Genomic DNA, 14569 nt, shown 5'->3' with positions numbered 1-14569 from the left:
TCTCGGCTCACTGCAAGCTCTGCCTCTCGGGTTCACAGCATTCTCCTGCCTCAGCCTCCCGAGTACCTGGGACTACAGGTGCTCGCCACCACACCCGGCTAATTTTTTGTGTGTGTTTTTAGTAAAGACGGGGTTTCACCATGTTAGCCAGGATGGTCTGGATTTCCTGACCTCGTGATCTGCCCCCCTTGGCCTCCTAAACTGTTGGGATTATGCGCGTGAGTCACTGCGCCCAGACACCCTGCCCTACTCTTTTGGATTTGATTTGCTCTCCTTTTTCTACCTTTTTTGAGTTAGAAGTTTAGATTATTGTTTTTAAACCTTCCTTGTTTTCTAATGTGCATTTCATTTTATTTATTCATTCATACATTAATTCAGACAGAGTCTCGCTCTGTCGCCCAGGCTGGAGTGCAGTGGTACGATCATGGTTTACTGCAACCTCCGCCTCCCAGGTTCAAGCGATTCTTCTGCCTCAGCCTCCCGAGTAGCTGGGACTATAGGCGCCAGCCACCACGCCAGGCTAATTTTTGTATTTTTAGTAGAGACGGGGTTTCACCATGTTGGCCAGGCTGGTCTCTAACTCCTGACCTCATGATCTGCCCACCTCGGCCTCCCCAAGTGCCACCGCGCCCAGCCACATTTCTTTTATTATTATTTTTTTCTTTGCTAACCCCCAGTAGTCATTCTAATGTACATTTCTTACATAATTAACATTTTCTTCTAAGTACTCCTTTAACTGCAGCATACAATTTCGATGTGTGCAATTCAAATTTCTATTTCCGTTGTGATTTTTCTGGTCCACAGGTCATTTAGAAGTTTATTGTTTAATTTCTTAATATTTGGGATGTTCTAGCTATTTTCAATTTTACGTGGTGTTCAGGGGATGTGTTGTTGACGTATTGTGTACATGTTTGTACTATAGATCTGTAAATGATAAGTTGTTTATGATTTTAATTCTTTGATAGCTACAGAGCTTAGTTTTAAGGCCTACCCTGTGGTCTGATTTGGTGAATGTAACGTGTGTCTTTAATTCCGCTCTGCAATATTTTGAGGTCTTCAGTGTAGATATTTTATGTATCTTATTAAATACAGTGTATACTGCAGTTATTGAATTTAGTGTTCTATATAATTTATCAATTAGGTCAGATAGTTTTATGTGTTTGTTACTATTTAACTGAGAAATAATTCAGTTACTGTAAAATGCACCACTTAAAAATTGCACAGCTCAGTAGTTTTTGGTATATTCACAAGGTTGTATGGCCATCGGCACTATTTAATTCCAGAACATTTTTGTCCCCCAAAATGAAAATCCATACCTGTTAGCAGTTACTCTTCATGTCTCCCTACCCTCTAACCCCTGACAACCACTAATCTACCTTGTCCCTACAGATTTGCCTATTCTGAACATTTCCTAAGTGGAATCATATAATATTTGGCTTTTATTGTAGCTGGCTTTTTTTTTTTTTAACCAAGTATGTTTTCAAAATTCATCCATGTTGCAGCATGTATCAGTATTTCATTCTTTCTTATGACTGAAATAATATTTCATTGTATAGATATGCCACGATTTATCCATTTATCACTTGAAAGATATTTGGGTTATTTTCACTTTTGGGCTATTATGGAATAATGGTGCTATAAACATTCATGTACAAGTTTTTGTGTTCTGTGTTTCTGTTTCCCCTAAGGGTAGAATTGCTGGGGCATGTGGTAATTTTATTTTACTTTTTGAGGAACTGCCAAACTATTTTCCAAAGTGGCTGAATCACTTTATAATTTGCAACAGCAATGTATGAAGATGCCAGTTTCTCCACATTCTTGTCAATACTTGTTACTGTTCTAGTCTTTGCTGAGAGGCTCTGTGTGCTTGTTGGAGCGCACTTTCAGCAGTCAACCAGGCTTCCGGTTCATCCATAGCCTTGACTTCCTGTTTTTGCTGAGCTTCATGCTCAGTAAGTGGTGATTGCTTAGGGCCTTCTCAGGTCTTTCTTGAGCATGCCCATAGGCCTGGGCACACTCTTGTGGCCTTCCAGAGTCTTAGGAATTTCAGAACTTTTCAAAACTCCCTATGGACATCTCATTCTCCTTTTCCTTTTGTGTTTTTTGGTTAGCTTGTTTGTCCCAGCTGCTTCAGGTTGCTGAAATGTTAAGCAATTGTAGCTGATTGTTTTTGACAAATAAATAGCTTGGGGGAAAAGGCTGTTAGCAATGGGCAAGCTCTGAATCAGGTTAAATATTGGGAAGTCTTGGGAGTGGGGTTTTTCAGGGAATTGCTAGTCAGCTCAAATAATAACTTGCTCTGAAAATGGGACTTTGAAGGAGCTCTAGCCCTGTTCTGTCACCTCCACTGGCTGCTAGGCTCCAGGATTCTATGGTTTGTGGATTGCTCCTTTTCAGGGCTAGCCTGGAGCTGGGAAGAGGGGCATGGGAATAGGGCATGTTAAAATGCCACAAAGCTTGCTATTCTTTCTGAGATTCAGCCATCTTTTTTGAATAAATGCTCCTTGGATTGTTGCAGACTTTTTGGTTAGTATTCAGAGTTCTGAAAAAGTCTATTTTTGACTCTTTTTTTAGAGATATAGTCTTGCATTGTTGCCCAGGCTGAAGTGCAATGGTGTAATTTTGGCTCACTGCAACCTCTGCCTCCCAGGTTCAAACGATTTCCCTGCTTCAGCCTCCAGAGTAGCTGGAATTACACGTGCCTGCCACCACTCCCAGCTAAGTTTTGTATTTTTAGTAGTGATGGGGTTTCACCATGTTGGCCAGGCTGGTCTTGAACTCCTGACCTTGTGATCTGCCCGCCTGGGCCTCCCAAAGTGCTGGGATTACAGGTGTGAGCCACCATGCCCGGCCCAAGTTTTGACATTTTTTTTTCCAGTGTTCTTGTTGCTTTTGTGGAAGAGAGGATTTTTGGAGGTCCTTACTCTGCCATTCCCAATGATGTCACCCTAATTTGTTTTTTAAGCATTAAAAAAATTATTTTAAAATATAAAGACAGGGTCTCACTATGTAAAATACAAAGACAGGGTCTTGCCCAGACTGGTCTCGAACTCCTGGGCTCAAGTGATTCTCCTGCCTCGGCCTCCCAAAGTGCTGAGATTAACAGGTGTGAGCCACCACACCTGGCCTAAACATTTTTAATATATCTGTTTTATATCCTTTTCCTCCCTTTTCTTTTGAAATACAACTCACAGAAATCGCAAAAATTGTAGAGAAAGTTCCTGTGCCCCGTTCACTCAACTTCCCCCAATGATATATCTTTCATAACTATAGTGTGTTACCAAAACCAGGAAGCTGATTTTGGTGTTATACAATAGTTGGAAGTTGACTATAGACTTTATTAGAATTTCACCAGTTTGTATATATTGTTTTTAATTGAGGAGGTGGTGGTGTATAGTTCTATAAAATTTTATCATGTCTGGATTCATGTAGCTATTACCACATTCAGGGTATTTTTTTTTTTTTTTTTTTTTTTTTTTTGAGACAGAGTCTCGCTCTGTCGCCCAGGCTGGAGTGCAGTGGCGCAATCTCAGCTCACTGCAAGCTCCGCCTCCCGGGTTTACGCCATTCTCCTGCCTCAGCCTCCCGAGTAGCTGGGACTACAGGCGCCCGCCACCGCGCCCGGCTAATTTTTTCTATTTTTAGTAGAGACGGGGTTTCAGCATGGTCTCGATCTCCTGACCTTGTGATCCGCCCGCCTCGGCCTCCCAAAGTGCTGGGATTACAGGCGTGAGCCACCGCGCCCAGCCCACATTCAGGGTATTAAACTGTTCTGTTACACAAATAAATTTCTTCATATCATTTCTTTATGGTTATGCTTTTCTCTGAACCCTAACCCCAGGCAACTACTGATCTGTTTTCCATCAGTGTAATTTTGTAACTTCGAGAGTGTTATGTAAATGGAATCATATAGTATGTAACCGGTAGATACCGCCTTTTTCTCACTTAGCACAATGCCTTTGAGATCCGTTTAAGCTGTTGTGTGTGTCATAGTTCATTCCTTTTTATTGCTTCTCTTTTATGGGTGTACCATAGTTTGTTTACCTATTTCCCTGTTGAAGGGCATTTATTACGTTTCCAGATTTTTACCATTTCTTTTTTTATTTTATTTTTCTGTTTTTGAGACAGAGTCTTGCTCTGTTGCCCAGGCTAGAGTGCGGTGGCACAATCTTGGCTCACCACAACCTCCGCCTCCTGGGTTCAAGTGATTCTCCTGCCTCAGCCTCCCAAGTAGCTGGGATTACAGGTGCATACTACCGTGCCCGGCTAATTTTTCTATTTTTAGTAGAGGCAGAGTTTCACTAGGTCAGGCTAGTCTCGAACTCCTGACCTCATGATCTGCCCTCCTCGGCCTCCCAAAATGCTAGGATTACAGGCGTGAGCCACTGTGCCCGGCCATTTTTTTTTTTTTTTTTAAAGAGATATGGTCTTGCTCTCTCTGTCACTCAGGCCAGAGTGTATTGGCATGATTGTTGAACACTACAGTCCTCTTGGGCTTAAATAATTCTCCCATTTCAGCCTCCTGAGGAGCTGGGACTAGAGACATGCACAACTGCACCCAGCTAATTATTTTTATTTTTTGTAGAGATGAGGTCTTACTGTGTTGCCCAGGCTGGTCTTGAACTCCTGGCCTCAAGTGATCCTTCCACCTCAGCCTCCCAAAGTGCTGGGATTACAGGTGTGAGCCACCATGGCTGGCCTAGTGTTTTCCCTTTACAAATAAATCTGTTGGAAACATTTGTGTACAAATTTCTCTGTGCACTTAAGTTTTTCTTCCTCTAGGATAAATAATGTGTAGTGTGATTCTTTAATTTTTGGTGTGTCTACCTGTTTTACTAATTACTGAAAGAAGGGTGCTGAACTAAGATTATGTATTTGCCTATTTCTTTTGTTTCTAAGTATTTTAAAAAGTATTTTGAAGCCATTTTATTTGGTGTGTACATACTTTGTGTTGTTATCTTTAGTATTATTATGTTTTCTTGATGATTTGACCTATTTTCATGAAATCCCTTTGTATCTGGTGATACTGTCTATTTTAAAGCTTACCTTGTCTGATATTAATATAGCCACTGTAATTTATGATTAGTGTTTTCATGATGTGTCTTTTTGCTAACTTTTTATTTTCAAAACTTCTTTGTCTTTATAAAGGTGTATCTTGGGTTGCATACCTGTGATCCTAGAACCTAGGGAGGCTGAGGCAGAAGTATAGCTTAAGCCCAAGAGTTTGAGATGAGCCTGGGCAACAGAGGGAGACCCAGTCTCTACTGAAAAGAAAAAAATTAACTGGGCATGGTGGCTATAGTCCCAACTTCTTGAGAGGCTGAGGTGGGAGAGCTTGGGAGGTTGAGCCTGCAGTGAGCCATGATTGCACCACTGCCCTCTAGCCCGGGCAACAGAACAGGAGCTTGTCTCAAAAAGAGAAAGAAACTAAAGATCAGAACCTATAATCACAGAATCACTCAAAACCCATGGAATTATCATATGCCAGCCATTGGGAATACAAATGTAAATAAGATTTCAAAAAAATCTTTACCCTTTGTTGTGTAGGTGATTAAGATCAGTTGATTAAGATAAAGTTCAAAGCAACCCCTAAAATCAACTAAAAAGTTCATCAAAGGACTTTTAGAACTGAGCAGGAGGGAATGAATAACTCTTTGGGAGGGAGGGATGCAGTGCCTTGATATACAGTACCAGGAGCCATTTTCTACATTGTTAACAGCACTCTTGAGTGGTGTTGGGGGCAGCTTGTATATCTTATGTGGAAGCCCTTGGGTAGGAGTCGATCAGGAAAAATTTCCCAAGACCAGTAGCATATAGGGAATTTTAAAAAGATGAATGGGAGTTTTCCAGGCAAAGGAAGTAGGAGAAGGACTTTACAGGCAGTCTTATTCAAATAACAGTAAAGCATTATGATTAAAATAGGTTGTATATATTAGAATGGTGAGAGGTAAGGCTAAAGAATTACTGAATTTTGATCTTAATGTGCACATTTCTTCCCATTTTAACAACTCTGAAATTGGCATACATCTTACAGCTGATTGTGTTTTACATCACCATCAGAAATTGGGATTATTTTATGAATAAATGGCATCTTAGATATGATGAAATATGGTAAGTTTGAGCTAGATTCAATGTCCTTTATATTATGCTTTTGGATTTTATCCTATTAATAATCAGAAGCTAGGTAGATTTTAAGTGGAAAAATATTATGGTTAGAATTGTTTAAAATAATATGATTTTGGTGATAATGTGCAGGATCTATTGTGGCTAAAAAAATTGCTGACAATGTAGAAATTCAGGCAATGTCTGTAGAGGGCCTGGTGCTAGTGGGTATATTGTGGGAGATCCAGGTACAATAAGTGTTTGATAAAACCAAGATGATGTCCTTACTAATAAGACGGGGCTAGTTGATGTAGAGAGAAGAGTCACATATAAAGCTGAGGTTTCTGAATTGAAAGAGAAGATGACTGGTGTAAACAGTTAAAGGCAGTCATTGTTAGTGTTTATTCTGGCACCATAACTAAACGTTTCTGTTAGTGAGAGGGCTAATCAACATTCAAACATTAATATATCAATAGCCAAGAAAAAATTTTCTCAGGAACTCTTACTCTAATATATATGTCAGTATAAAATTTGTTGACTGTCCAACAAAATAATAATTGTAGTGTAGGTTTATGTTCGCTGCAAGCCTAAATTATGAGACATTTATAAAATTACTGACTCCCCCCAGAAAAAAAAAAAAAAAAGATTGTTCAGTATCTCTCATTCTAGCATCCATTCCAAAAAAAAGATATTGCTAACATTTGGAACAAAAAGTAATCCCAGTATGGGTTAGTCATAGTTTTTGACTATAGACTAAACCTCATCTTGTTCACATTCTAGTAGAACAAGATAAAAATAAATGCTTATTCATATAGTATGTTCATCATTTAAGAAGGGGATAGTATTTACTGGCCTAGACACTAGTTTATATATATTTGTATGTAAGAAACTAGCCATTATAATCTCAGTTATGTGCAGTGAAGGAGAGAGAAATGTGACATGAGCAAAGTTTTACTTGCTTTTGAAAATAATTATATCTTTTTTACTTAACTTACTATTTGAAGATATCTTTTATGTGCTACTTTATTTAGTTAATTTATTTTTAAGACAAGGTCTTACTCTGTCACCCAAGGCTGGAGTGCAGTGGTGTAATCACAGCTTACTACAACCTCGACCTTCCAGGCTTAAGCGATCCTCTCACCTCAGTCTCTGTTGTAACTGGGATTATGGGTGTGCACCACCATGCCTGGCTTGATTTTTTATATTTTTCTTTTTCTTTCTTTCTTTCTTTCTTTCTTTTTTTTTTTTTTTTTTGAGGTAGTAGCATACTCATGGCTCACAGTAGCCTCAACCTCCTGGGCTCAATGATTCTTCCACCTCAGCCTCCCTAGTAGCTGGGGCTATAGGCACATACCATCACGCCTGGCTAATTTTTGTAGTTTTGTAGAGATGGAGTCTTGCCATGTTGCCCAGGCTGGTCTCGAACTCCTGTGCACAGACAATGCGCCCGCCTCAGCCTCCCAAAGTGCTGAGATTACAGGTGTGAGCCACTGTGCCCAGCCAATTTTTTGTAAAGGTGGGGTTTTGGCATGTTGTCCTGGCTGGCCTTGAACTCCTGGACTCAAACCATCTACCTGCCTCAGCCTCCCACAGTGCTGGGATTACAGGTGTGAGCCACCACGTCCAGCCTGTGCTAATTTAAATTCCTTTCTCCTCACTGCTTATACTAGCCACAACTTCTGCAACCAGTTTCATGCAGGCTTTGGACAATTGCAGCCTAATAGCATCATGCATCAGGGTCTGTGTTGCATACGTTCTCCACTGGGGAATTGTAGTGTTAAGATTCAGCCTAATAGCATCACTCATCAGGTTCTATGTTGCATCCGTTCTCCATTGGGGAACTGTAGTGTTAAGATTAGGCTGGGCGTGGTGGCTTATGCCTGTAATCCCAGCACTTTGGGAGGCCAAGGAGGGCAGATCACGAGGTCAAGAGATGGAGACCATCCTGGCCAACATGGTGAAACCCCATCTTTACTAAAAATACAAAAATTAGCTGGGCATAGTGGTGCATGCTGAGGCAGGAGAATCAGTTGAACCTGGGAGGCGGAGGTTGCAGTGAGCCGAGATTGCGCTGTTGCATTCCAGCCTGGTGACAGAGCGAGACTCTGTGTCCAAAAAAAAAAAAAAAAAAATTGAGCACTAGTAATCTTGTCTGTATTACAGTTTTATAATAAAAATGCATTACGTATTAAACAGATTCACAAAATGAACTAATGACAATTTACATCTGTCCCTATACTTTCAGTTGTAAGTAACTAAAAACCAGCCTCAAATTGAAATAAAACTACCAACATATGTAATTGAAAAGTCCAGATACCTGGGTGATGAAATAACCTGTACAACAAACCCCCATAACACAAGTTTGCCTACGTATCAGACCTGCACTTGTACCCCTGTACTTAAAAAAGCAAAGCAAAACAAAAAACAGAAAAGTTCAGATGGAGTATAGATTTCAGGTAAAGCTTAATTAGGTGGTCCAACAACTTCATTAATGACCTGGTTTCTTTCAGTTTTCGCACTCTGCTTTCTGTGGTGTCAAATTTATCCCAAGGCAGCCACCTTGAGGCTATTAGGTTTTTAAGGCTTCTAGCACCTTCTTCATTTATATCTATTAGGGAAAAATATGTTCTGTATCTGAGCATCATAGAAAAAAATCTTGAGTTCATTCTGATTTTCCTGGCTTAGGTTACATGCCAGTCTCTGAACTGATTACTAAGGCTAGAGAAATATATTGGACTGATTGACTTAGGTTTTGGTTTGCCTGAGGAATCAATTCCACCAAAATTCTGCTCTTGAGTGAGGAAATTTGGGGTAAAAGAAGGAGGACAGCAAGGAAAGATGACACACAATTCCAGTTTACTATAAGCATGACTTCAAATGACATTAACTGAATTGTAATATTATTTGGGAACAAGTCAAACATTATTAACATTTAGGCCCAGAGATGGTAGATGGCTTGCTTAAGTCTCTCTACAAGCTACCTCAAGAACTGAGACTCAGACGTGAATTATTTGACTCTTGAATTGTAATTCATTCTTAGAATCAATTATTAGGCTCTCTGTAAGACTATCTTTACTGAGTTTTTAAACAGAGTATAATAAACTATTTTAGTAATGCAGTAGATGTTCAAAGATTTGACTTCTTAAAAAGAGGTATAACAATTATATTCCTTAAAACTGAGAGGGGACAGATTGAGGGTAGAGGGATTGATGTGGGGGCAGAAGGACGCTTTTTTGTTGTTGCTGTGATGGAAATGTTCCATAGTTTTGTCGTTACATGACTCTATACATTGAACTGGATGCTTGCAAGGGGTGATAAAAAGGGCGAATGAAAATAAAAAGCCAAGTAGCCCAATAACAGTACCCATCCTTTTTTTTTTTTTTTTTTTTTTTTTTAAATAACAAGTTCTAGGAGTTTTTATTGTTTGGATAAGAATATACAAATCAGGCAGAGTAGTCCCTTTGAAATCATGGTTAGGTTTTACTGTATTTGTCTATTGATCCTTCACCTTCTAAGCACTTAAAGTATTTTCTTTTTATTAGACTTGCTTTGATCACAAATGCAGTTTAAGTGTGAATAAGTAAGTGTATTATCTTACCCTCCTCCACTCAGCTTTCTTTAAATAGAAAAGGGACAAATGTCTCTTTACTGCATATTCAGCCATAGTTGCTCAATCTATGGTGTTAATAAGAGACTGTAATTTTATCCTCTAAAAATCATTACAGATTATAATTATAGGCTATGCCTCATTCTCTTAAAAAAATCCTGGTGTGCTAGTCCATTGATATTACTGATAGTCGCCAAATGGTGAGAATGGTAACTGGTTTGGAGGCAACTGAAAGGGAGGCGGATCATCAATAAACTGGAGACCAATAGAAAATTACACAGAGACAAATCTTATTGGATAAACTAGATGAATGTCTCCTGTTGAGACTGATCCAACAGTATTCACTGGCCCATTTCTTACTGCTAGATGAGCTTCTGTTTAAGGCATCACTTGTGGTGGAGTTCTTTCTTTTATTTGGATTGGAACCATACTATGATCTCTTATGGAAAACAGACTTTCTCCAAGTCTGTTAAATGTAATTTAAAATTATATCATTTCTTGTTGATTTGTTTTTGTTTTGCTTTATTTCATGTTGTAGGCATCTGAAATGAATCCTTATATATTTAACATACAAGTATATGCATGAGAAGACATGAATATAAGAAGTATAGGAAACATAAGACATGAATAAAAGTTTTAGCTAGACATTTTTAGATGAAAAGATGTGCAGTTAAATTTGTAAAAGTTACAAATCATTCTATAAAAAGTTAGCATATATTTAAATTTTTTGGATACATAATAAAAGAATTGTATCAGTTCTGATGTCCATTGTGAAGACCCTACCACAGTCATTTTTTGTTAAGGGTAGATAGGGCTCTTGCTTGGACTGTTCCAGGATGTGCCATGGGCTCTCTAATAACATTCAGGGGGGTACATGTGCAGGTTTGTTACATGGGTATTTCATGTGATACTGAAGTTTGGGTTTGTAATGATCCCCATCATCTAAGTAGTGAACGTAGTACCCAATAGGTAGTTTTTCAGCTCTTTCCTCTCTTCTTCCCTGATTTTGGAATCTCCAGTGTCTATTGTCCTGATATCTTTGTGTCGCTGTGTACCCAGTGTTTAGCTCCCACTTATAAGTGAAAACATGTGGTATTTGGTTTTCTGTTTCTATGTTAATTCACTTAGGATAATTCAGCTGCATCCATATTGCTGCAAAGGACATGATTTCGTTCTTTTTTTATGGCTGCGTAGTATTCCATGGTGTATATGTTTTGAATGTTCTTTATCCATTCTACCATTGATGGGCACCTAGGTTGATTCCATGTCTTTGCTATTGTGAAGAGTGCTGTAATAAACATATGTCTTTTTGGTAGAATGATTCTTCTTTTTTTTTTTTTTAAGACACAGTCTCGCTCCATCGCCCAGGCTGGAGTGCAGTGGCACGATCTCGGCTCACTGCAGCCTCCGCCTCCCGGGTTCAAGCGATTCTCCTGCATCAGCCTCCTGAGTAGCTGGGACTACAGGCGTGTTTTTTTTTTTTTTTTAAGACACAGTCTCGCTCCATCGCCCAGGCTGGAGTGCAGTGGCACGATCTCGGCTCACTGCAGCCTCCGCCTCCCGGGTTCAAGCGATTCTCCTGCATCAGCCTCCTGAGTAGCTGGGACTACAGGCGTGCACCACCATGCCTGGCTAATTTCTGTATTTTTAGTAGAGACAGGGTTTCACCATGTTGGCCAGGATGGTCTTGGTCACCTGACCTCATGATCCACCCACCTCGGCCTCCCAAAGTGCTAGGATTACAGGCATGAGCCACTGTGCCCGGCCTAGAATGATTCATTTTTCTTTGGGTATATACCCATAATGAGATTGCTGGGTCGGATGGTAATTATATTTTAAGTTTTTTGAGAGATCTTTAAACTTCTTTTCACAGGAGCTAAGCTAATTTGCATTCCCATCAACAGTTTATAAGTATTACCTTTTCTCTGCAACCTCGACAACATCTGGGTTTTTTTTTTTTTTTTTTTTTTTTTTTTTGGACTCTTCAATAATAGTTATTCTGGGCTGGGCATGGTGGCTCACACCTGTAATCCCAGCATTTTGGGAGGCTAAGGCAGGTGGATCAGCTGAGGTCAGGAGTTCGAGACTAGCCTGGCCAACATGGTGAAACCCCATCTCTACTAAAAATACAAAAATTAGCCAGGCATGGTGGCAGGCACCTTTAATCCCAGCTGCTCAGGAGGTTGAGGCAGGAGAATCACTTGAACCTGGGAGGCAGAGGTTGCAGTGAGCTGAGATCATGCCATTGCACTCTGGCTTGGGCGACAAGAGCAAACCTCTGTGTCAAAAAAAAAAAAAAAAAAAATATATATATATATATATATATATAATTATTCTGATTGGTGTGAGATGGTGTCTCATTGTAGTTTTGATTTGCATCTTTCTCTGATAATCATCTTTTTTTCTAAATGTCTTTATGCTACCTCTAAAATGTCCTACATATAATAGGCAAATCAAATGTTTAATAAACTGGTATGTTAGGTTTATTTTCAGGTTGAAATGAAGATAGTTATTTTTATTTTGTGTACCTTTTACATATCAACTTACTTTTAGAAGTATTTCTAACTTGTATTTTGTGTTTTTTTAGAGAAAATATTCTCTTTGGAATGGGAAATCCTCTGCTTGACATCTCTGCTGTAGTGGACAAAGATTTCCTTGATAAGTAAGTATTAAACTCTTCATATGCACTATGTGGAACTTATATTTGAAGAAAAATGGATGAAAACTTTAGAAGTGACTTTATCACCGAATGTCTTCAATTAAAGGAAAACTCAGGAAATTTAAGTCTGGTAATAGCAAGTGTGCTATCATTAACTATTGAATAACTGAGTACAGTTTTCCTTGGGAAAACATATACATTGCTATTTTTACTTAAAACTTTTTTGCTTATTATTTGGAAGGAGAAAAATTTATATAATTTACCTAATTATTTAATTCCCCAAATTTTAAACTACTGTCAGTGAACTACATCCGTAATAGTATCATAATCTACAGACATTCTACCCTGAATGTGCCCAATCTTGTTTCCTTTCAGAAGCTATAATGGGAGAAGAAAGATGATTAGAGAAGACAAGAGAATATGCAGGATATAATTCAGAGGCCATGAAGCTCTGTTGTTTCCCCTTTGTTAGTAACTTCCAATGTTTCAACTTAGCTGAGAAATCAGTTTGTTTATTTACCTATTTGAGGCCATTTGGTACAAAAGTCCCCTCTTGTGTCCTTTTTTGCACTTTCTGAGGTCTCAGTTACCCATAGGACAGTATAATAAGACATTTTGAGAGAGACATACATACCACGTCCACATAACTTTTATTACAGTATATTTTAATAATTGTTCTATTTTTAGTTAGTTGTTGTTAATCTGTTATGCCTAATTTATAAATGGAACTTTATCATATTATGATGTGTAGGTATGTATGTGTAGAAAAACGTAGCACGTGTGTGTGTGTGTATGTATATATGTATGTATATACATATGGTTCAGTACTATCCACGGTTTCAGATACCCATGGGGCATCTTACAATGCATCTACCTCAGATAATGGGGGGACTACTATCTGGAAAATTTAAGTAGTAAAAAAGATTAATGATGAGAAAGCAAGATCCCCCCTCCTCACACACCCCGATTTCTGTACCCAAGAATAATTACTTTTTAAAAAATTGAGGTAAAATTTATGTCACATAAAATTGATCATTTTAACCATTATAAAGTATACAATTCAGTGACTGCCAGTATATTCACAAAGTTGTACAACCATCACCACTATCTAATTCAGGACATTTTCATCACCCCAAAATGAAATCCCATACCCATTAAGTAGTCATTCACTATTCCCTCCGCTAGCCCAGTCTCCTGGGAACTACCAGTATACTTTGTTTTTCTATGAATTTGTCTATTCTGAGCATTTTATATAAATGGAACCATATAATAATATATGATCTTTTGTGTTTATATATATGACCTTTTGTGTTTGGGCTTATTTTACTTATGTAATGCTTTCAGAGTTCATCCATGTTGTAGCATGTATCAGTCCTTCATTCCTTTTAATAGTGGAATATTCCATTGTGTGGATATACCACATTTTGTTTATCCGTTCATTGGTTGATAGACACGTTGTTTTCATTTTTTGTCTATTAGGAACAATGCTTCTTATGAACATTTATGTATAAGCTTTTGTGTTGGAATGTGTTTTCATTTCTCTTGGGTATACACACAGTAATGGAACTGCTGGGTCACATGATATTTCTGTGTTTAACTTCTAGAGAAACCACCAAACTGTTTTCCAAAGCAGCAGCACTGTTTTGCATTCCTACCGGCAGTGTATAAGGGTTCCGGTTTCTCTACTGCCAAAACTTATTTTTTATTTTTAAAATTATAGCCATATGAGTGGGTGTGAAATGATGTCTCATTGTGATTTTGATTTGCATTTTTCTAATGAAAACTTTTGATGTTAGCATCTTTTCGTATGCTTATTGGACATTTGTATATCTTTGGGAAAATGTTGAAGCTCTCTGCCCATTTTTTAATTGGGTTGTCGTCTTTTTGTTAAGTTGTAAAAGTTCTTCTTATATTCTGGATACTAGACCCTTATCAGCTAGCATATGATTTGCAAACATTTTCTCCCATTCTGGGGATTAACTTTAATTTTTTGATAGTGTCCTTTCATGCACAAAAGTTTTAAATTTTGATGATGTCCAATTTATTTTTCTTTTTTGCTTATGCTTTGCTTTTGCTGTCATATGTAAGAATCTGTTGTTAAATCCAGAATCACAAAGATTTATGCCTGTGTTTTCTTCTAAGAGTTTTGTAGTTTAAGATCTTAGATTGAAGCATTTGATCAATTTTGAGTTAATTTTTGT

At 38.3% G+C, this 14569-nt stretch overlaps 1 protein-coding gene across 2 annotated transcripts in view; it reads left to right on the top strand.

The window, feature by feature from the left end:
- The window catches only part of ADK (adenosine kinase), a 577446-nt gene that overhangs the window by 36323 nt on the left and 526554 nt on the right, over positions 1–14569 (top strand). For both annotated transcript variants that reach the window (XM_007962951.3, XM_007962952.3), the window contains exon 2: positions 12297–12371. In XM_007962951.3, the coding sequence (XP_007961142.1) occupies positions 12297–12371 (75 nt within the window). The remainder of the gene's footprint in view (positions 1–12296; positions 12372–14569) is intronic.

The sequence above is a fragment of the Chlorocebus sabaeus genome, chromosome 9 (genome assembly GCF_047675955.1).
Source record: "Chlorocebus sabaeus isolate Y175 chromosome 9, mChlSab1.0.hap1, whole genome shotgun sequence".
NCBI lineage: Eukaryota > Metazoa > Chordata > Mammalia > Primates > Cercopithecidae > Chlorocebus > Chlorocebus sabaeus.
This window is presented reverse-complemented; position numbering and strand designations above follow the sequence as displayed.